This window comes from Falco peregrinus, chromosome 13 (assembly GCF_023634155.1).
Source record: "Falco peregrinus isolate bFalPer1 chromosome 13, bFalPer1.pri, whole genome shotgun sequence".
NCBI lineage: Eukaryota > Metazoa > Chordata > Aves > Falconiformes > Falconidae > Falco > Falco peregrinus.
The window spans coordinates 12,763,867-12,788,313 of record NC_073733.1 but is presented as its reverse complement, the minus strand read 5'-3'; the positions used below and the strand labels follow the sequence as shown (position 1 = coordinate 12,788,313).

General features: G+C 47.8%; 1 protein-coding gene across 1 annotated transcript in view; it reads right to left on the bottom strand.

Moving 5' to 3' along the window:
- GABRA3 (gamma-aminobutyric acid type A receptor subunit alpha3) overlaps window positions 1-24,447 on the bottom strand; it is a 68,622-nt gene that overhangs the window by 19,374 nt on the left and 24,801 nt on the right. Inside the window, exons 4-5 of the mRNA XM_055818233.1 lie at window positions 10,867-10,934; window positions 6,822-7,042 (exon numbers count right to left, since the gene is read on the bottom strand). Coding sequence (XP_055674208.1) covers window positions 6,822-7,042; window positions 10,867-10,934 — 289 coding nt within the window. The remainder of the gene's footprint in view (window positions 1-6,821; window positions 7,043-10,866; window positions 10,935-24,447) is intronic.

Genomic DNA, 24,447 nt, shown 5'->3' with positions numbered 1-24,447 from the left:
AGCTCTGATGTCTCTCTTTTATAATCTGGATGAAGATTAGGATTTCAAGAAGCAGGTATGAAAACCTAGCAGCAAGATTTAAACTTGACAGCCTTGCTCCTCCTGTTCTGTTTCTTTTGTGATGCTTTCTTCTGTCAGCTAAAAATTCACTTGGGGAGCTTAATGGTTAGCAAGCTTGTCAAGCATGTCCTCACAGATATCTTACCATTCAATTCTTTCTGTGTCCTTTCCAACTGCAATGGACTTTTTGCTTCTTATATTTGTCACTGTCACTTGTGTGAAGAAGCGTTGATGTATTTCCCCTGTCTCCCTCATCAGGCCACACAAAACTTCCTTTTTACCTTCCTATTCCTCTGTTGGCTTCACTAATTATTTCAAAAGGCTCTTAGCTGGGTGTTCCCAAAGTCGGCTTTCCCAAAGGACCTCTCATCTGATCAGTGCTTTCCTTCTGATGTATCCTGAACTCTCTAAAAAAACCCAGAAAGGCCTTTTTCATCCACTGTACTGTTTGCTTCTTGGCTGTGATCAACAGCCACTATCAATAAGGCTGAATGACTCAAAGGACTGCACATTGTGGGTCCGGTGGCCGAGCGCCATGTAGAGCAGCCAGAAAGAGCCTCAGAGCGAGCCAGGATGGCAGCAGAGACCAGCTGGGCACAAGCTGGCTTTGGCCATACCCTCCTGCCCTCTCCAGGCCATGGCCAACAAGAGCAAGTGCTGTCAAGGGAAAGAGAGAACTTATAAGGATGCTGGATGACTCCATAGGTGTGTGGGAATGCAGCAGTCACATTTTAAATCTAAAGTGTGTTTTATTAGCTGAGCCAGTAAACAACAACACAATAAATCCATCAACAAACCACTGAAAAAGCAACCTAATCTGCCACATCTCCACCTACAACTGAAGGAGCTTTTAAGTCTCCTGAAATTAAATAAAAAAGAACGTGTCACATCATTCCAGTGAGAAGAGTCTGGTTCAGCAACTTCAGCCAGCCAGAAGTCAGCACTTTCACAGGTAAGACACAAAGGTAGCCAGCTTCCCTGCTGAAGGGGGAAGAAATAGAAGCATTCCCCCTCCTAGTTGTTCTCCCTTGCCTGAAACCTCTTCCCTTTGCCCCTACACACGCTGGGGTATGCTGGCTCCCCGAGATGCTCTCCCCAGGACGAGAGTGCGTGCACTGCTGCTCACTCCTGCTCACCCCTCTGCCCCTTGCATCCCCTGACCATCTTTCACCTCCCTCCCGCAGCCTTTCTTGCATACACTCATCTTTTAGAGCACTAATTAGCAGAGGTACTTAGGTGAGCTGTGGAATCAATCACCGCTCAGGAGACTGCCCACATTCCCCTTCCACTGCCCGCCCCCCCCGCTGGCTTCCCTGCCACCTCCTGTTGCTGGTGAAGGACTCCTCAGCACCATATGCTTTGCCTAATGAAACATCAAAATGTCAAACTAAGAGGAATGTACCTTGCTTTCCAGACGATTATCACTGCCTCTGCAGCATCTGGGTAAAAAAGCCTGTTGCAGAAATTCTCGTCTTTGCCCCTTACCCCGTACAAGGGAGCTTATGGCCAGCTAGCCACAGAGGTTTGTTTCATTGCTCTGATGCCCTGTTCAGGTCCAGACATCTGAGCCCTGAAATGTCATTATAAAACCCAAACAGCATGTGAAAAATAGTCAAGCTGCCAGTAACCACATAATCCAGCTGTTGTATCCTTTGGGTCATCTGTCCCAGGCGCTAGCAATAACTTGTGCAGAACTGTCTTGCAATCAACCCCCAAAGTCCTCATGTTCTCTTTACTTTGCTGGTGCAATGGCACCAAAAGTGGAACATCCAGGACAGAAACCATGTTTTTCTCTTTAAAGTCATGGGAAGTCCTTTGAACTGCTCAACACAATGGCAAGAAGCATGAATCAGGCTAAACATACCTCTCCCAGGGCTGACGGTACAACAAACCACTTCAGCTTCGTTCTCATGGTTACCAAGAGCTTAGCAAAGCCTTTGATGTGTCATTAGAGCCCCTGTCGTTACCTGCATCGTGCTGCAGGATGAGCAAGAGTCTCAGTCCAATTTCTGGCATGCAAATGTAATAATCCCTTGGTATATGTGTGGTACAAAAACATGACAGCACCCTGCACAGCAGAACAGACTTTGTTTATGCCAGGGATATTCTTGAGTTTTGTCCCGATTTCTCCTCTAGGAGATTCATTAATAACCACAGTCAGGTCAGATAGTGTTTACGGTTTAGGCTGTGTGAGAATCTAGGTTAGGTTTAATTGCTGGGGTTTGAGCTTGAAAGCCAAATTGCTTCTAGGATCCTTGTGCTGGATCTGAAAGCACTGAATTCACTTTGCATCCTCCCCCAGCCCCTGGAGATTTCAGCCCATGATGGCAGAAAAGCAGCGAGATAAGGCGATCTCTGAAAGTTTCTCCCTCCTGGGACAGCTTCCTTACAAAAGTCTGCCCGCACAAAGCCAAGCTGGAAAACAGATCATTTCTGCCTTTGGATCCACCCCGGAATCTGTAAGGCAGGGAAAAGCAGGCTGTGCAAATCTCATCTCATCTGTTCTTCCGCTTGGGTGTTTAGCAGTCTAGCTTTGGTCTGCTTGGGTCCATTTATGCTGTTTTCTAGGATCAGCCCTGATGTGGGATGCAGCCAAATCGCTGCCAGTCTGTACTACCCAGAGGAGCTGGTGCTGGGATGTCCCAGCTGCTGCTGTTGCAGAAAGAAGAATGACAGTTGTACCTCCATCAAGTGGAAGGGTTCTGCAAGTTTCAGCCTATAGCTCTCACAAGTTGCCTGGGGCTTAAAAAAACCAGGCAGTAAAGACAACCCAAAGCCTTTGCTGGGAGAGACACTGCAGAGCTCTGTGATTTGAAAAAGGAGCCCGGGAAGCTCAAACCCCTGAGCATGCTGCAGTAGGTACAGGGCTTGTTATGTGGGGTTCAACAGCTACGGCAGGGCTGCACGTGACCTGGGTGCCATTGTACTCGGCTTTCCCTCCTGTTCTGCCTCTGCCTAAGCGAGGGGTTTACTGACCGTCCTTCCCAAGTGCTCCTGCACTGCTGCTAAGGACTTCACGTTGTCTTTAGCAATACAGGTTCTTGAGGCAAAGCCTTTGGGCACGCAGCTGAATGCGTCAGCTTGGTAATTAAAGAAAACATCCTTTAACTTCATAACTTGAACACATATTGTTTGGGAACCACTCTGACGATAACCACAAAGCCTCAACGTGCCACTCTGACAGTCCATGTGAAGAGCAGGAGAGCTCTTTGAAGAGGTTCACAAAGTTGAATAGCATTGGCACAGCATTAAGCTTTCAGTGTTTTCATATGCTTCAAGGCCAGGAAGAACCAGAACGTCATCTATGTCCCACACACAATTTGAGGCAGGGAATACATCCAGAGATTGCTGCAGCAGCTGAGTTTTTTGTCTGTACCTTATGTAAATCCACACACAATTCCCAGTTTGTTGTATTCAGGTCTGATACCAGAGCTTTGAGGCCCTACCCGGGCTTTTGACAACTACTTGCATCTTGTAGGAGCTCCACAAACAAGACTGCAGAGGCAGGGGTACGTAATAAAACTATGTTTCCCATGCCCTCTAAGGCAGTTGGAGTAGCAGGGAAGAGGCAGAGGGATTGTTAATCCTGTCCTTTCCTCAGCAGCCCGAAGGAGGGGAATAGAGAAATGCAATTTTGTGCTGCGGTTGCAAAGGCCATCTTGTCACCCAGGTGTCAAGGCTTGAGTCAGTGATCAGATGTTTGCACTGTGATGTTCCATCAGTCCATGAGGAGGCTGTGCCATGACTAAAGGAAATCTCTGGACACTCAGCTACAGCTGGTGTGCAACTCCTTGAAGCTCAGGTCAGTGATAAAGAGGCTCTCTCCAGGAGCTATAAATATTGTCACACAGGTGTAATTTTGCTGGATGCCTGTGTCAGAGTTGCTGTTCCACCAGAGCAACTTCATCTATAAATGTAAGCCTTGACTAAGAGAAGTTGGCTTTCACAGCAGGATAAATAGCAAGAGACATGCCTCTAATTGCAGATCAGCAGAACCGATCCCTCAAGGATATTTGCTGGTACAAGGTAAAGGAGCAGGATATATTTCAGGAGTCCAACTGCATGGCAATGTACCAGTCCAGACTGAGCCTGCAAAGGATCACCTGGCCTGTCCTGCCAGTCTGGGGGAAGTCTGGTGGAGGTCCAAACTCAGTCCCTAGTTAGCAGGACAGAGCGTGCCTCTTTGGGATTTGCACTTTGCCAGATGTCAGCTGTGTGGGGCTCAGATTGGCTTCATGGTCCTGCTTTGAGAAGGACACACGTGCATGCCACTGGGCATGGGGGAGAACAGTGAGTGTGCCACTTGACGTAAAACATGAGTCTCTTTCCAGCCCTTTTCTGGGAGGAGGTTTCAAAGCACTTAACAAGAGAAGGTGATCATCATGATTTTACTGTGGAGTTGAGGTGTGAGTGCCTGTGAGTGGCAGAGCCAGGTAGCACTTGGTCTCTGGGCTTGACACTGATGCACAATCCTGGTCATACAGTCTGTGCCCTTGCATCTTTCTTTCTGAGCTCTCACTCAAAAGACCCTGCATGGCCCTGAGCAGGTGTTTCCTTCAGCATCAGGAAGAGGGGCAATCATCAAACGCACCAGGACAGACATCCCATCCTGGTTGTGTTGAACTGCAAACCCAAAGAAGCCCTGCTTCACCCCTGACACACTGTCCTGCGCAGGGAGCAGTGCCTTGCAGATAGCCATCTGGCCAGCTCTAACTGCATCTCCAGCATCAGACTGGTCCAATACTGTCCAGAGCCCCACCAGGAGAGCTTCACACACATCTGCACAGCAGCAATCTGTACTGAGTAAGGAAAAGATCTCCATGGACTACAGCTCCTGGTACTATGCAATAAAACACATGACAAAAGGTCTCATATATGGCCCTCAACCTTTGAGTATCTCTGAGTGGGCTCTTTACCTCTTACAAAGCCTTAGGGGTACGTTTAAGGGGGGCAGGAGCATACGCAAAGAGAGGTTCAGACTCTCCTTCACCTCCTCCTTCTTTGGGAGAGATCTAAACTGAAGGTTGTGTTGAATTTATTTTAAAAATCCTATGACTCCATTTTCTTCAAGAAGCTCGTTCCCAAGAACCTTGTGATGCTTCCATCCTGGCACCTGCCCAGCCCTAAACGGAAAAGGAAATCCAGTACTTTCTCAGTCACACAAAACTTGCTGAAGCTAATGGCTGTTTGCTGAATAAAGAAGTGAAATGATATAAAAGCCCTGAAATTGAGTCCTTTTTTGCTGTCTTATGCCAGTAGCTCCTGTAATACTTTACAAGTCAATGATACAAACCCAGGGAATGTTAGTCATCAACATGCAGGTCAGAGAGCCAGGAGCAGAACTGAGCCCTGAAGTCAAGTTGGGCTTCTCCCTTCATTTACCCCATCTGCCTCAGTAACGTGAGATCGCTGATGTGTGGAGACCTAAACCCCCAGGGCACTGGCAGGATTAGTTCATATTTGAGAACTGCTGCGCAAAAGCAAAGCATTGTTTATCAATGTAGGCTGTAAAACTTGCTGACACTATGTAGGTTCACAGGCAGCTTAACTATGAAGAGATGAAATTCTGTCTGGTCCTCAAAAAACAGAGGTCAAAGTGCAGCATCTCAGCACACAGAATCCACAATGAAGCCTGTTACTAGTTAGGATCAGCTTGAAGATGAAAGCAGAGAAAATAATTTTTGAAAACAAAAATTTACACCTTTCCAAAACTAACTCAATACCTTTCTTGTGCATCTATGAGTAGCTTGTTTCATTTATAAACCCATTTACCTCACAAGGCGCATTAGTACATTCAGCCCAGGTGGCAAACATTATTTGCATGGGTGAATAGCTTACAAGCATACAGGAATATCTGAATAGTTCTGGAATGAACATACAATTAACCTAAAGGTATTTCTCTTCATGCTCTCCCCCTGTTGCAGCTCAGTGATAAATGTATGCACCATGGCTGTTCGTGAGAAATCCAGAGACGACTGCCCAAGCGTGGTTCCCCAACAGCAACTTGTGTTTTAGGAGGACCCCACAGCAGGGTTGCACAGGCTGTATCACTGCCTGGGGCCTCACGCTGCAGGGCTACCTTGTGTTTGGGGCTCCCACTGAGAGCTCAACTGACGGGCTGGGCTAAACTGAGAGCTTCCAATGGCCTCGCCAAACCAGGCACCTCCAAACCACAATTTTTAATAAGCTGTTGATGTTTTCCCCTAAAGATAGGCATTGATTACACAGATTTGGATTTCTGATTCCATGAAGTAGCAAAAAGACCGCCATTGTTCTCACAAGCAAGCTTGGGCTCATTAAATGTTTCAAACAGCTCTGGTGTAACATCTTGAACAAATTTAGATCTGTTCTCAAGCTGCTGGAGAGTAACAAATTCTCCCATCCTAATGTTGCCCCCTACCAATACTGGAAACCTGACTTCATATCCCATCAGAGGTCAGGAACAAAAATAAGTCGGGTGGCACACCAACTCCACAAACTATAGATCCCAACACTTCTACTTCATCACATAAAAGAAAAAAAAAATCAACAGGAATGATGAGAAAAAAGCTACCTGTAAGAATGTGCTTAAGTTGAGGATCAGTGATGCTATATAGGTAGGAAACAAGGGTGGCAGGGAAAGCAGCAGGGTGAGACTCAGGTGCACTAACAGAGCCAGTGGAAGTTGGCACAAACCCTGCTGTAACGTACCCTGAGGTCCCATCCTTGCCAGCATGCGTATAGGGACCTGGAAGACCATGGCCCAGGAGACACAGACTTACCTCATGGTGTACAGGAGGGTGCCATTGTCTACCAGGCGCAGCAACTTGTTGGGTGTTGTCATGTTATGGGCGACAGATTTCTTCCCATTGTGGAAGAAGGTATCAGGAGTCCAGATCTTACTGGCCAGCAGGTTGTTCAGGGGAAGTATTTTCATGGGACCATCAAACTTCAGCCTTTCATCTCTCCAGGATTGCCGGAAAAAGACATCAATAGTATACTCCTTTGTGGAGAAAGGAGAGAAAAGTAAGTTGCTTCACTCAGCTCTTCATTGCAAACAAGTCACTTCAAGAAACGGCAAATATCTTTGGTCATTAAGCATACTGTGTTTTGGCACATCTTGGTTGACATGAAGCAACAAGAAGTAGAGATTAACGGCAGTGGAGAAATCTGTGGAGGACAGAGGGAATTTACCCTGTCTTGTATGACTTACATATGACACCAAAATTTACTTTCAGTGTTTCTGACCACTGTAGACAAGCTGCAATACAGCCTACAGTGTCCAGCCTTCATGTAGCCCTGCTGCACCACCACCTTTAGCCAGATGTTTCAGGGGAAGGAACCATTGTGTGTAGCTAGACAGGAATTGAAAAAGGCAAAATAAAGTTCCTGGAGATGGAATTTGGCCAGGATACTGGCAATTATACCCCTGTTCATAAAAAAAAAAAAAAAAAAAAAAAAAAAAAAAAAAAAAGAAGAAGAAAGGAAAGAAAGTTTCATGACATTGTCTTAATGTTATTTTGTTCCCCAGGCTAACTCTAGAAAATCATTGAATCAAGGACTTCACAAACTTGCATTACAAGATTCTGTGACTTTCTTTTCTTTTTCTTCTTTTCCCTATTTATCCTTTTTTTTTTTTTTTTTTTTTTTTTTGTCCTTTCAGCTCGTGTAGAAACCCATTTCCTAGGCATAATTCCAGTTGGGGCAATTAGAAGTCATCTCTTTGGAACCCTGCAGTCAGGGCCAGCTCCTTGCTCGGTGCATGCAGCCTCAGAAACCACTTGACCAAGCAGCCAAGGTGCTACAGCTCCACAGTCACCTCAAGGCAAAAATCGATCAATCTGCCCGGTGCCTGGCATAAGGGATTGCTGTTCCTTGTGACCTGAGCCACCCCGTGTCCTGTGAGGGTCCATGTCACTTGAGGGGAAGTCTTCAGCCCATCAGCATGAGCTGCATCACTGCTCACCTCTACAACACACACCTCCTCTTGCTAATGAAGGATCTCATTAGCTCACAAGACTTTCAGAGAGAGACGGGGGCTTTGGAAAAGCTGTCTGTCCCAGCTGTTCTTCCCTTGCCGTTGCAGACTCATAGTCTTTATTTATGGGTTCCTGGAGGCTGCAGAACCAACTAAACTTATCATTGTGAGTGATTTCTTTCCTGCAGCTCTTCTTAGCAGCATGTAAAAGCTGCTGTGCATCAGTTTCCTATAGGTCACAGAAATTCCTACAGGTTTCGCAGCAGATGGCAGCTGAATGAAAGCATCTTGGTAAAGAAATTCATCCCCAGTCCCTGGCCACAGAACCGCTCCTGCTCAAATGTGTTTCTGGAGCCTGGCTGGGGGAAGGGAAAAGAAGATACTATGTTCCCACAGGCCTTGCCCTGTACAAGATATTCTGCCCCTTTGTGGAACAGATGTTTAGTTTGCGGTTTTAAGCTCAGTAAAGGGATGAAACAAAGGAATGAGCCAGTGTGCAGTCCCAGGAGGTAGGTTTGGGAAAAGTCCTTCTCAGGAGAAAAGCTACCTTATTCAGGACTCCCTGTTCCTATCAAAAAAACCCAAAGAAAGAAGCAAAACTTTCATAACAGCTTCCCAGGTCCTCTTTTTCTTCTTTTATGCTAAGGAATCATTCCCAAAGAAAAGAGAAATCATGTTCAGATTCTTCGCCTCTTTTCTATACTTCTTTCCATGACAGCATCATTCCCAAGCCACCCTTTCCAAGGAGCACGCTTACTTCTATGTTATGCTCTTCCCTACTTATAGAAGTGACCAAAACCATTAAGGCTGAGTCTCTCCAGAGTCCATCTGCCAAAGCATAAAACTCCTTTGAACTTTTTTTTTTCCCCTCTGGGGACTGAGGCAAAGCTGCAAGAGCTCACTACCAAAGATTCAGGCATATGTCAGGTCCTATCGGGCTCTACTTTCCAAACCAAACTGAAAGAGATATTAGAAGCCCCTTGGAGCATCTCAGGGAAAAGGTCTACATGTCCTCCTCCACACTTTGTAACCAGCTGCTCTCCTCCGCTCTCCATAGCAGCTTTACCTGCCTCTCCTCCATCATCATAATTACAGTCTCTGTCTGCATCAAGATGCACAGGAGCAGCTTTCCATCGCAATGACTAATGGTTGTGGATGCAAGCTGGGAAGGAGGGGCTTCCCCACTCCAGAGATGAAAGGAACCACCTCAGAAAAGCAGGCTCTCCCCACACTTCCCAAGGAGACAGGGTTTTTCTCTCTCACGTTTCTGAGTGCATTTAGCACCAGAACAGCACGCTAAAACACATTGGCTATGCATTTGTAAAATACATGGAACTAAAGCACGTGAAGAGGAAATAATTTACTATTCTTTAACTGTCTTCCTAATTTTAAATTCATTTTGTCAAATCACATTGCAGAGAATACCTTCCTCTTTTCAATACCTCATATTTCTTCTTCACAGTTCATTATACACACTCCCTTAATCAAATATGCTCCACCTTGGAAGTAATTATCAGATACTCCCCAAGGGCTAAGATGCTGAATATATTACGGGTCTCCACTGCGGTAGGAAAGCAAGCGAGATAGAGAGAGAACTCAGATGAGATTAATACTCTTGGCTACGCTGATACCAAGTTAACTTCTAACCCTGGAGGGAGTGGTCTTTCCAAAGAAACATGGGGCTGCGTGAAGGGGCTAGCACCTCAACGAAACAGAGATTTTATTCTCCCCCAACTCCTCTGCTTGCTAGCATAGGACTGTCAGTGGGGCAGCAGAAGAGATGTTCATGGGCATGTCAGCACAGCAAATGAAACCCTCCCAGCTCCAGTGGGGCTGCAAGAGCCACAGGACATTGCTCCTGCCTGACCAAGCTGGTGAGAGCAATGTCTTGCTCCTGCTCCTGAAGTGGGTTCCCTCCAAGACTGGGACTGCTCACTGCTAGCCTGGGCTATGCCAGCATCAGGTCACCTCTGGGACTGGATGTGCAGGAGGGTCTCAGTCCTGAATACATGACTGTCCTCATGTGGCACCCTTGAAATGTTGAGCAACCATCAATAGCCAACTCTTCTCTGTGTGCCTGGGCGTGTGTGGAATATGAGCTGCAAGAAATGCTGTTGAGAAAGCTCACTATTAATTATGCTCCACAGTCCTGTTTTAATTAGAAGACAAACTGTTGTGGGAATACAAGCCTAAATTCAGACCTCAGGCCTTTTCATTAATAATTTTCCCTGTACATGTCAAAATATTGCAATCAGTTCACTCTTTTTCTTTTTTCTCTTTTGTCTCCCTTTGGGTTCAAGCAATAAGGACAGTTTGATGGTGAACTCTTCTCTTCCAGCACTACCACCAAAACAAACTGGATCCTGGCATCCTCTGCTCTTCCCAGGGAGCACCCTCCTTCCTCCATGCACAGTCGGGTCAAGGATAGCTGGCTGCAGTGAGGGAGTTTCTCAAGGCATGTAACGGGTGGAACATGCCATGACCAGGTCTTGGTCCCATGGGCAGTTCTCCCCATTTCATTAGGTTGCACTTGCAGGAAAGAAGAAGACCCTAAAGCCTGCAGTGTGCTTGAGTGGTGCAAAGGCATTGACCCCCTCCAAGGCTGCATTACCAGTTGGTTTCTAAAAGCCCAAACACACGTGAGAAACAATCCCTGTCTACCACCCACACTGAGCTCCCCTGGCCTGTGAGAAGATGATGAGGTGCACTCTTGCCCAGAGAGGCAGCTAGGATGCTTGCTTGTGTTCTTGCTATTTAGGAAAATCCCACTTTTGCCCAGATTGGGGGCAAGGGTGGGACACATCTGCTGCAGCTGCAGGAGAAGAGCCATCCCAGCCAGTGGCACCTACCATATCTGTGTCCGAGACAGGGCCGAAACTCGTCACGTAAATGTCTGTCTTGACTTCAGTTACGCTGTCTGGGACAAAAAAAAAAAAAAAAAAAAAAAAAAAAAAAAGGAAAAAAAAGCAATTAGAGAACTGAATTTGCTTGTACAAAGAAAGGGTTTGGGTTTTGTTATGTGGTGGTTTTCCCCGCCAGGCGCCTCCCTAGCGAGCCCTCAGCAAGTGAGCATCATGCTCTCTGCTGTGCCCTGAACAATGGCTGATTTTATCACTTGTAATTGGGCAAATTCATCTCTGATGTAGCTCTGCTGCTTTCCACACTTACATCTAGGATGAATATGTCCCACACAGCCAGACAATGCGTATTTACAAAATGTATGTGACTACATGATACATAACATGGTATAGATCTGCACGTTTTCAATAGAGAGGTAAGCCTTGATGCTTTGAAACTCCTTTTAATCTGAAATGCCTTTGTGTCTCCCAGCCTGATAAACAGCCTAACAATGTTCCACCAGTTTTAGGAAACACTGGGTTTGTTACAGCTTCAGGCTTATATGTATGTAAAAGGAACCAATATTCTGATTGCCTTTTACTGCCATCGAGCTTGCTGTTCTCCTAAGTGCCTTGCTCCTGGCGAGTAGCTGCTCTTGCAAAACTGCTGCTCGCCTGCATCACACGCTCCCCTGCATCCCAGGCTGCGCCACCCTCGTGGGTGCTGAACAGCAGCCTCACCGCCCCAGCCAAAGCACACACACACACAGTTCCTACGCTGAGCGCTAAAACCCAGGGACAATCAAAATCACTCACCTTCAGGTAAAGATAAACCGAACTGCTTTGCAGAACACAGCCACCAGCACATGCCGAACAGCACATACAGCTGTCATTCCTGCCTTCATTACAATTTCGGCATGTTTCCTAATTGAAATCTCTGTTGCTGTCCCATTTCACATGGAAATCAAGGCACAGTGATTTGCCAGATTCATCGTCCTATGCTCTGCCCACTGGGTTGTAGTGAAAAAATGATGGATGAGGTGTCTTGAGTTTAGCCCTATGTTACTATAAATCACCACTGCTTTAGGGATAGATCATGCCGTTGTGCTCCTTTTGTATGGCATAAGCTAGCTCTGAGCTGCTTTCCCAATGAAAGAACTAATTTAGAGCCCCAAAGACTTCATGTTTTATGCACAGTACTCTATTTTGGCCACTGCAGCAGCTTTGCAAGTAGCCTGGATGGCCCATTGCTCAACTCAGTTATGGAAATCCTTCTGACCCTTGATGGTTATTTTGCAGCACTATGAAGCTTAGTTTTGTGCTTGCAGTTCCGTATCCAAAAATAAGATAATGCATTCTGGCAGGGTTTTCTCCTTAATGGCTAAAACATACATATACGTATCTTTAGTTACTATGCTGGAAAGTTTCTGACGCAGCCTGTGGCTGATATTATTGTGCTATATAAGTAACCCTTGATCTTGTCTTGATGAGATAAAAAGAAGGTTAAAGAGAAATATGTATGCGGTACACTTTCTGAAACAGCCGGAAGCCAACAAGACGTCACCCTGAACAAAATGAGTTACTTCTGTAAGACTTAAATACTCGGGGTATTCTCTGTCTCCTTCCAAACAAGTGCCCAAATGAGATACACAGCAGAGAAGAACATTTAGTGAAGTGAGGCTCTTTCGGCTAACACGTGCAGTGAAAGAAAGCTAATTATGTTTTAGACAAAACACAAACTCTCTCTCTCTCCCCTCCCCTCCTCCCTTCTTGGCATTCAGTTTGCCCAAGATAATAATGTACTGCCATGGTTATCAGAGCAGGGTCCAGGGCTGCCCATGGCCAGTGAAGCCAGTCCTTGTGAGGTGCAAAATGAATTGTTCCCTGCACCTGAAGGGGCAGAGGGACAGGGGTCCATGAAAGGACCCGTACTTTACAATGTGGTCCTCAGGGTCCAAGCATGAGGGAAGGGTATAGGAAGTGATGGAGAGGTAAAAAGGCAGAACTAGTTTTGGACACCTTTTAATACGATCCTGCTGTCTCTACATCAGCCTTTATGTTCTTATCATGCTGTAACCTGGCTGTCACAGAGCTCCAGAGACCCCTTCCCGCCCCTTCAATCTACTGGCAAATCCAATCAAAGATAATTGCATTAATAAACGCCATTAATTTATTAATATTATTAATTAATATTACTAATTAATTACCACCTGGGTCTGAAGAGGATCCCCCATTTGCAGACTGCAGACATAGCCCTTGGGCCAGGCCGTGCCAACCTGCTGAACTCGGTGAGACCCCCTCGTGCCCGCAAGGCAGTGCCTGGTGCAGGAACGAGCTGGGGGGACTGGCACAGTTGCTGGCTTATCAATGTGCCCCAGCACTTAGAAAAACGGGCTCCCTGCATCTTTCACGGCAAAAGCCATACTGAACTTTCCCTGTTAATATGTGCTCCTAAGGGCAAGATTTGGCTGGGATCTGGAGGGGTTTCTGAAATTAAATCATCACTACGCAAGCAGGGATTTCAGCAGAGCTGGGAAATCCAGAGATAAGTAAAACACCAGCAGAACAGAGTAAGCTCCAGCCTCAGAGATTCGCTTCCTTTGTGATCCTACAGCCCATGAACATCTGCACTGCTTGCAGCTCTGCCTGAGCCCATCAGCTCTGTGATGGTGAAACCTTCTCCTCCTGAGAAATGAGGAGCTACTCAGCCAGCCTTCCTGCTCCTTACCCTCACACTTACCCACCCTGAGCCTGAACAAGAAGAAACTGCATCTACTTGTGCAGCAAGAGAAAGCTGAGGGAGGAGCATCTCCTGCCTCCACTCAGACATGTCAGGGAAATCCTTATCTCCTTCTCAATCCACAGATACACTCACACTGCAGCTTGACTGTTTTGCCTAGTTCTCACCAAAGATTTAATAATTAAGGACCGTATTGTTGAGTGTTAGGCACTTTTCCTAGACCTGTTGCAGAACATTAAATGGCATTTTTCCTTTCCTAGCATCATCCTTTCCTGTGACTCGAAGTTTTTTTACATGCACAGGTGAATTGAGTTGAGCTTTCAAGCCTGCTGGGGTAGTAGGTGGATACTCTGCCAGTCCTATTTTATAACTGGGGAAACTGAAAAGGAGAGACTTGCTTAAGGTAGGAAGCCAGAATGGAGCAAGGACCAGAGCCCCAGGAATGATGCAGGCTCGGTGGAGGGCTTGGCGTTGCTCTTGGCAAGCTGCACAGGCACCCTCTGGCCAGGTTGCTGAGTCTCACTGTGCCCCAAGCTGCTGCCACATGGTGACCCGGGAAGCAAAGAAAGACACTGAAGCACTCAGGAAACCTGAAGAGCAAGAGATTTTCAGGTTCAACGTTTGAACATGAGCAGAATTTAGAGACCCAAGAGGCATGCCACGTTCTCAAGCCATTTGTTTGAGGCTGATTCCAGTGTCTGGGGGCTTTTCCCATTTATAGGCTCAGCTGATTCCCAAGCTTCAGCACAACTGTATTTCTGAAACTATCTAGAGCAAGTGTGTAAGCAGGCAGAAGGTGCTGCAGGTCAATCTGTATGCTCTCCATTCTTCCACAGCATAAAAAACCCCTTCCCTGCCTCCGGCAACACTGTCTTGCTCCTGCCTGCAGAAATCCCCCACAGCTGGGCAGATCTGCAATGCAAATGCAAAACAAAAGCTGTAACATCCCTTCCCACAGTGTTACCATGGCACTCCCCACACCTGCCTGCTCTTTAAAAGCTACCCCTCTCCTCCAAGAATTTGCTAGGCCAGATCTAGCTGCTTGTGCAGGTGATAAACATCCTTATTAGCTCCGTGTGGAGGGCCGGATCCTGCGGCCCCCAGCCCTACACCAGCAGGGTCGGTTGCTTCCCTAGTGCATGAAGAAGGTGTAACGCAGCAGCAGCTGCTGCTGAGGTGCTTCAGGGTTTCCATCTCACCCGCCTGACCCTGTCCCCCCCACCCCGAGTCCCCATGTCCCATCCTCCTGGCCCTGGCTCAAGGCAGACGCTTCCCACTTCCCACAATCTCCCTTTTAAGTGCTCGTGACTCCCCGGGCCCGTGAAGAGATAGCTATTATTTACAAAATGACGGAGTGCTATTTTTACTTGCCGCTTGGAAGCACCAGGAGCAGTAGCGGAGCTGGAATACAAATTATGCCGCCTCTCCCCTTGCTGGCTGTAGATTGTAGGGCTGCCTCTACAACTGATTACGGGAGGCGGGGGGCATGAGGGGCTGAGGAGGCTCTTATTAAACATCCCGCTGCACTCATCAAGTGCTGTTTATTTAGGAATCTCAGCTGTAATATAATCAACTCGGCCGGTTGTGTTTCAGCTCTTGAGGTTTGTGGCTGTGCTGAACACAGTCACGTTTCCCAGGCGGGGTTTCCCAGAGGCTATGCCGCAAGCGAGCAGAAATGATGTGCCTGCATCTGAACACTGGAGGCTCCCAAACAATGTGCGCTATTAAAACAGGGGCGAAGCCACTGCGGCTTCGTGCAGGAGATTCCTGGCTGCTGCGCTGACTGACGTCAGGGAGGCTGCACATCCTTATGTCGGAGATAAGCTGGATGAGGGAGGGGATGGGGACCTCCTTGAGGCTGTGCTCAGAGTAGCGGTGCTCCAGCCCTGCCCCAGGGTTGTACTGGGACCTAAGGGAGCTCTGAGGTGACAGGTCTGTCTACTGGTATTCTGTGCACGATGGCATGGCTGAGACTAGAAAGGAGGACAGTGGTGTTCAGGCTTTTCTACACCCAGGGGTACAAACCCTCAACCTGCTCCAGGCCAGTGCCTGGAGGTAGCTGTTCCTGCACCAGGCTCCCTATGAACTGCTCTGGACTCCAGCCAGCCCAATATCCCATCTCCAACCATGGTCACAACCTAAAAAGTGCATTAACAAGCTGGTAATGTCCCTTAACGCTTTCTTAGATTGCAATTGCATTTAGCCTCAGCTCAAGAGCTTCTCAGCTTGATGACATCCCCTTATTGAGTGATCATCTTTCAAGGACCTGCCCAGTGGCACCTCAAATGCACAAAATCCTTTGGGAAGGACTCCTACCAGCCTGCAGAGAGGGCAGTGTCACCATAAGGAGAGAGGGGATGCTGTGTAGCTCTTTTCCACGTCACATAACCCAAAGCGAGCACACCGGACAGGATGGTGCTTTACAGCTAACCCAGCATCCCTAGGAATGGAAACACAAGTAGTTTGTTTGTACTACCAACATCTACACCATGCCTTCTTCCAAATCCTTGCCATGCTAATTAATAAGCAGCAGAAGGTAATTTTTGTAGCTGCACACAAAAGCTTTTTGGATATGCCATTCTTTGTTTTCTCACCCGGTCAGTGGGGAGGATTTAATTTTCCTTCCCAGTTTAGCTTCTGGAACAAAAGAGGCTTTCATGACGTTTGCTACAAGCCCCACAAGCCTCCTGTAGCTGAGCTGCACCACAGCTCAAGGCAGCCCTTGCCTTCGGAGGATGCACGCTGCAGCCCCCAGCCAGAAACTCCACCCTCGGTTTCCTCCTCTCACTCTGACAGCTTCAGTCCCATTGCACCAAGGCTGCTGCCTTTGCCAGTTCCTACCTTGGTATTTCAGACGGCCTTTTAACCTGTGGTGCTGCCTTGTTTTGGGAAGCAAGAGCTGAGTCGTGCCTTCTTTCGTGTGAGAAGAGAGGCACTGAAGAAAGAAGGGTACATCTTTGAATTACTGTGGCACAGGCTACCCTCTTTGTGACTTTGCCCTTGGGACTGCCATTCCAGTACTGGGAGACGACAGGGAGGCACAAGCAGAGGGGTAGATGCCTGAGGGGAGAAGGTAACCATGCCTCTCCCCACAACCTCCCTTGCCAGAGCTGCAGAAATGGAGACACAACACCTACATCACCAACCACGCACAAGAAACCTGTGAAATAGCCTTCACTGCTTCTCTGTTGCTGTGGGGCCAGCAAGACTCTCCCACATACATTAAGGATGCTTTTCTTGCAATTTTTTTGCTAGGGAGCTCAGGAATAACGGCACAGAAGGAAACATTTCAGTGAACATCACTGCAGTGCTATTAATGCCTCCTAGGCTTGTCCAGCCCAGCCAGAGGAAAAAGCTGACTCCAAGGACATAGACTGACAGAGCTCCTGCCACCCAAAGCAGCATGTGCTACTGTTAATGTCAGGACCACAAACATCCCTGCTGCACTTGGAATGCTTTCACACCAAGTATCCTGGGAGCAGAGGCTGAGTGTGGGTCACGAGGGGAAGGCTGGGGAACAGAGGTGGCAAAAACCGAGACGGTATTGGCATTTGCTCCAGTATCTGCAAAAGCAAGAGCAGAGCTGGAGTGCAGAGAGATCTGGGCAGCTCTCAGTGCTGCCCCTTTTCTCTCTTCAATTGGTTTTGACTTGGGTATCTTATACAACACACATAGAGAGGTCACAGTCAACCTCTTCAAACTTCCAGTCCCAAAGTAAAAATACATATTTTTCAGATGCTGCTTGGCTGTTTTAGTGCCTCAGCATCCTTGAATATAAAATTACTTGTACAGAAGCAAAAGCCAAGTCCCGTATTGCAGACATTCACCCAGGTTTGACAAGTTCAGCCTGGGCATCTTTCCCAAGAGTGGACGGCAGCGTGCACATGTTGTTAGAAGAATAATAAGCTAGAACATATATAGGTATCTCAGTCCTGTCAGCAGTCTTTCTTACATAGGAATAAATTGTAACTGCCTCCATATATAGAATTATATAGAATTGGAATGGTTGAAATCAGCAAGAAGAAAAGGCTTTCGGTAGCTCACCACACAGCCTACAGAAGTCAGTGCCGAACGGCAGTGATCACAGCCAAGAGTGGTCACCAGGAGGGCTGGCAGCTGGCCCAGTCCTTCGCAGGCCAGACAGAGTTACCAGCAGCATCAGGTTTAATTTCCTGAACTACCTAAACCACCAAAACATCTCTGGGAAAACTCACTTGGGCAGAAGCTTCAAGACACAACGGAGACCCCTTTGGCCCCATTTTGTCTATGGAGGGAAGGTGTATCCCAGAGGTAGGTCAGCCTACCCAGACCTGACAGCATCCAATAGCATCTGCCTCTCTCTAGTGACCACAGAGATGAAGATGACCAGGGTCCCATGGATGAAGTCTGGCTTTAGCCCCATGCTCCTACCTGGGACAACATGGTTAAAGATGGTGGGATGTTCTTCTACTGCAAAGTAGGGTCAGCCAAGGACTGAACAATGGGAAATTTGTACTCCACAGAATAAACTACACAGTAAGGAAAGAAACAATATAAACGTCTGAAACAAATGTCTTATCTCGGCAGAAGCAGGGGTGAGTAAAAGCCTGCAGGGGATTGCCAATGAGACCTTTGGATCAGATCCTTATCTAGGTCTGTCTATGTGTCATGAACAATTTGTCTAATGCAGTTTTGTTCAGCTGTTTGCTTGCTTCCAGAAGTGGTTGCCCTGTCTCACTCGTAAAGCTGAAATAACTCAGGCTGTGTAACAGATCTGACCCCCTCCGTTACACTCCTGGTGGCTTCTGCAGAGTTATGATCAAAAAGGCACCACATTTACACAGGAGACAAGGCTATCTGCTGCTCTCCATGAAAGCATCAAGCCTGTCCCTCTCATGCCAAGGCATCCTCTCACAGGGGCTGGCTTATCACCCACCGATTGATTCTACACGAATCCCCTGGGACTGCCAATATTTGCTGTACAGCCAGTTCCCAAGTTGCTGGTCTGTGAGCCATGGTTATTAATCACTACCTTCTCTCTGGTGTGATGGCACATCAGTGTCTACAATTGCATGTCCTCCATCCAGACTAGACAGAAGTCATCAAATCTGTAAACACAGATACATGTGTGATATCACTTCCAGCTGTGCTCGCTCTCTCTCCCCTCAACTTGGATATTTCTGCACAGGGGGAGCAAGAAGTTAAAAAGAATTTCAGGGATGCTCCCAAGAGACAGCCAGCAACAAACCCATTCACATATAATGAGAGAGATTACCATGGACTATAATTACATGTGCTTAATTTTTCAGCTCAGATGAAGTGAGACGATGCCTGTCAAACCCCTCAAAGAGACAGCCTGCTGCCCTATGTCTCTTAGCAGGGCCATGGGAGAGCTGATGCAATGAAGAGATTTATTCCCTGTCTCACACAGCATGCCAATACACAGCTTTCTAACACGGCCGCACCCAGTGTCCTCTGCAGGAGCTAGATGCAGGACCATGAAGTGACCCAGTTACAACTTGAGCATGCCTTTGTCTAGGATTTACAGCACGCTGTAATGCCTAGGTGGATGTCTAATTCCTAGGCGATCCCCGGGGAACAAGCCACCCAGGGCACAAACTCCTTGGGTTACGTAGGGAAGATCAGCTCCGTTCTTAGAAGAGAAATCCCTAAGCAGTCTCCAAATGTGTTATACAATTGCTTGTGGCTCTGATCGAGGTCTGAGCTCTCTCCATGCCTATGTAACGCGTTGGCTACGGAGTTTGGATCAAGGCACAACTACTGGTGAAGGCTGAGGAGTCAGACACACCTCGTTCCTCCTTGCTTCCAAAATGAGCAGGATGCCCACGTCTCAGCACAGCGCTGAGAGGCACACAGGGCATCTGCTTGCCCCTTTTGGGTGAGAAAGTGCACTCCTTCCCTAGCACTTCCACGTGAATAACAGCACAGGGTAGCCCGGTTTTCCAGTCTGAATGCCCCGCACAGAGCATGCTACGCTGTCCCTCTGTCTCAACATGTGATGGATAAGGGCATACCTGGCACGGTGGGTAAGTCAGCGTGTTGCTGTAGAAGGTGCTATAGGGATTTCACACCCTCCCATGCTAGAGAAAGGCATTTTCTCACATTTAGCAAGAGTGAGGGATGCAGGTTAGAGCTCTATCCAGCAGAACAGCCTAGGAGAGATGCTGCTTTACTAGTGGTGGAGCCAATAAGCCCTGCTTTCCCACAAATCAGCTTTTCCAGCCTGTTTTCCTGATGCTTAACACTAGTTGATCCCACCCAGTTACCTCTCTCTGCTTTGGGTCTTTTTCCACACAGCTGCATAATTCCACAAATCTTGCAGGGACTTAAAATCTCTAAGATATCTACCTTTCTGTCAGGTTTTGTTCAGATCAGCCAACAGGCTCAAAAGCTTTTAGAAGACAAAAGGCAGAAAGAATTATGTGATAAGCCTTTCTCCATTAGGAGCCCAGGCAAAAAACTACCACACGACTCAACAGAACTATGCATTTGGCTCATACAGTTTAACTCAGCTTTCCCCCATTGCCCTGGGCAGGCATGCTCATGCATGTATTCTTATTACTGCACTAGGTGACGTAAAATACACATCCAGAGGTTAGAATTAGGATGTGGTGCAAATTATTGACAAAGTCCAGGCAGAACAGAAGAGAGAGTCAGAAGCAGCAACTGCTGGAGAATGTGCAGTCATGGAGGCTTTACACACACCCCTCATTCTCACACATCCAGACTACAAACAGAGACTACAAATTAGTTGTGCTATTTTTGCTACAGACAGAAAAGATGGAATGAACAAAGCTACTGTAGTTACTATTTTAAGGACTCAGGACACCCTCAGATGTGATGAAGACAGAGGAGGAATGTGTATGTATAAGCATGCTTTTAGAGGTTCTACAGTGCCTGTGGTAATGGAATACAGATGATACATAAACGTGTTTGTTAAGGTGTCCCTGCATGGTAGGGGGCTTGGAACTAGATGACATTTAAGGTCTTTTCCAACCCAAACCGTTCTATGATTCTATGAAAATGTGTGAATATAAATCAGCATGCATAATTTAACATATTCAGTATTAAAGTCTGTCCTTGATGGCTAAGCCAGAGGCACTCGGGGAAGGGAATCCCTGGCGGTCCCAGTGGATGGGGAAGAGCATTCAGTGAATGCTATGTTGCTGGCTCGCACACGTGGATGTGGCCCTAATGAAACCAAAGCCAGCAGAATCTTGCTGGCCACAGCCCTGCAGGGTGCCTGCGTGGCTGTATGCACTGGAGGGAGCAAAGAGATGCAGGCAAAACCACCAGGCTGGTACTTCAGCGTTAGGCAAACATCTCCGTGTTACCTGCCAAACACCTGTGTTCTGTTCTGGCCCTGCCTTCCTGACCTCATGTTCAGTTAATCTCCCTATTTAGGGGTCAGTGATGATCTTGTTGACCACTTCAAGGGATCTTGGTGAACAGCACCCTCAGGGAAAGACTGCAGCAGGTCCTGCGCCTCAGTACTGTGGCTGAAGCTGCAGAGACACAGGAGGGATAAAGCACCAGAACAAAGCAGACACGAGGCTGGTGCCTTTGCTGTATCCCTTCACACATGCATAACTCAGCTGGGAGAGTCAGTCATTAGACCAGGCTTATCCAGAAGCTGCGTGGACATGGTAAACCTCTGAAGCTTCTCCATCAGGGAGCTTCCAGACTGGCCCGCACAGGTTATCGGGTTATCACTTACTTTCTTTCCTAAAAACATTGAACCTTTGGTTAACTGATTCTCAGCAGGTCTTTAACAGAGTTCATCACCTCCCATCAGGTCACTGGCATGCTTGAAGAGGAATTGCAAAAACTTCAGATCAGTGCCAGTAAAATCCTTAGCATTTGTAAAGCAATTACTGAGCTCTGCAATTCATCAGAGCTCAAGGCAGATCCCCAGGAAAAAGATAAGCACAAGGGTGCAATACAAAACTGCTACTGCTAACCTGATAATCATTGATACATAGAAAACAACTGGAAAGACTGGAAAGCCAGAAAGCAAGCAGGGAAATGTAAGAAAACTCAAATGAAAGACACACTACATTGCATTAATTTTGTGTCATTGCAGAGGGAGAAATAATAAACAAGACATCTCAATCAAGTGCGTGATGTTTGCAGACCGAGCTCTGAGCTTCAATCCCACCATCGGTGCTAATCTGCACTATGGCACTGAGCACGCAATGCAGTTCTGCTGTGCCTAGGTTTCCCGGTCTGCCTTTTAGGCTCAGTGCAGCCTCCAGCTATATCTTCTTCCAGGTTGCTCTGCAAGCTGAGGATCGCCAGACCGCATGATGGACTGTAGTGCGCAAAAAAAAGAAAAAGAAAGTGGCTCCTGGGGCTTGCTGTATAGCTGAGAGGAAGAGTCCATTTAATTCTCCAGCCTGTCCCCTGAGGCCAATGCCAGGTACTAGGACGAAAATACAAGAAAACCATAGCAGGGAGCAACACAGTAATTTGCACTCTGGTTCGCTTATCTGTTAGCTCCTGGCTGGCATTTCCTTCAGTGGAAGAACTTAATCAGCTCCTGCGACAGTGTGCCTCCAGTGACGCTTCTGGCATCCTTCACCACCACCCCCAGGGCAACACAGACAAACGCCTTCCCTTCCACATCCATGCACCCCAAGTGGTCTTTGCTTGTGTGGCTGCTGAGCTGTGCACAGAGCCAAGGTCTCCACCGAGTTGTCTCTCCCTCATCACACACAGGTCACCGGGCTGCACGACCGCTGCTCATTTACTTTTCAGCAATACCAAGGCATTGTACGAATGAAATTGTTTAATTCACATTGCCTTGCACTGGTCAATTTAACATTTCCTCTGATGCTGGAGTCCTCTCTTACGGCAGGGCAAGCTCTCCTCACCGCCTGGGCTCACCTAGCTCCCCATGTTACCTCTGCACATGCTGCTGCCAACACATCAAGAAATCTATTAGACCGCATAGACTGCAAGTCCACCTTTGCTGCATGGAAATAACTCCTGCGTTTGCTATCCCAGACTTGCAAGGATAAACGGAGTGTCCAAAGTGCAAGATAAATCCTTGGACACGCACTGTGCCCTTCCACCACATCTACTCTCACCCAGCTTCCCCATGCCTCTCAGGGAAGTACGTGGCCAGCAAACACAGGGGCAGCAAACCCCAGGAGCGGTGGGGTGGTCCACGTGGCAAGACAGGCTTATTTGTGTGCTCAGGCTGTTGTTTTATCTCCAGGTGAGCAAAATGCTTTTAGAGGAAATTCCATTATGGCTTTAAATCTTCCCACCTCCCCAGCACTGTTCAGACACCAGCATTGTCTGTCCCACGGACAGGAAGGGTTTTTATCACAGTTACTGACAAAAACTGGGCAACAAATAATCGAATTTCAGTTCTGTCCACTACATGACTCATGATATGCTGCATAATACTCCGATACTCCCATCAGAGACAAGCAGAGGGCAGATGCCTCCAGATGTAATTTTTAATTTCCTTTGCTGGGGAGAATGTTTTCTTGTTTTAGCAACATGCTTTCGAAGCGTTCCAGTTCCCATGGCAACCCTCTGCTTCCACTGGAGATGGCATTTTTCATGCCATCCCTTCAGCATTAGATATCTCCCAGCCAAAGTTTTGAAGAAATGTCTCTCTTAAATATATATTTATTAGAGACAGTGGCTGCAAGTGTGCTTTACTGACACGTTTCTTAAGCGACTCACAGCCTACAGAGGAGAAAGCTGTCTCCAGAAATATGCTGGCTGCCAATCTGCCTTTTCTCAGCTTCTGTTTTCAGCCAGAACTCTCCTCTTTTTCTGCCACATACATATTAGCCAGCACCTGCTCCCTTTTTTTTTTCTATTATTCCTTTCTGTTCCCAGCACTCCCCAATGCCCAGTCTCAGCCCAGCTCCCTGGTAATGCAAGCGCAGCACGGGAGTGCCCAAGCAATTCAGCACATGCTGGAGTATCTGCACCCACTCCCTGCCTGCTGGCATGGGCGCTGCCCGGGGTCCCCCTCTTCTCCTGCAGGCAGAGCGCCATCATGGGCATCATTATACATTTGCATGCAGAGAAAAACCCAAAATACTGCAAAATAGAGACTACTACAAGAGCCTCTCAGCCTTGGAGGGCAGCATCAGGAACATCTGCCCTGTTGCTGCCCAGGGCTGCTCTGCCCGTGCCATCTGGCCGTAGCCTGCTGGGCACCGTGTGCCCTCTGGGAATGGGTGAGCACAGCAGCGCACTGATCCTGCTCTCCAGTGCAGGACCCTAGCCCGGGGCTCCTGCATTAGCTGGGGGAAGGATTCATGCCCCTGGTCTTGGTTACATGGTGCCACTCAGGCACCCCCATTGCAGCAGTACACAGTGTTGCAGTACCTCTCTGGGCTCCATAGGTGTGGAGCCGAGGGATGATGAGATCAACACACCTCCCTGCCCAACACGTCGCCTTCCCTGCTGCACCAAGGCACGCCACCCGCCTCTGTTCCCGCACAGTCCTCACTTAACCATCACACCCGAAAAACCTACGCCTCTGGCTCAGAACCCCCCTGCAGAGAAAGTGATGCAACATCCCACCCACAGCAGCTTCCAAACATTTTTTGCAAGATCCCTGGGGACAGTTTCTATTCCAGGCTGTGCAGGCAGCCCCCAGCCCTGCTGCCTTCCCAGGGCAGGGAGCCCCCCTCACGCCACAGGGATTTCCAGGCTCCCCAGCTCAGCGGGGCCCCAGGACTGCAGTGCCTGCAACCCTCACTTGCACCACGCTCAGCATCTCCCACCCAAGCTCCTGGCAGCTCATCGGAAAGAGGCGGTGCCAGCCCTGGCAGGGGGTCACGACGGGAAACCGTGCTGGAGCCCTTTAATAGAGCTGTAAC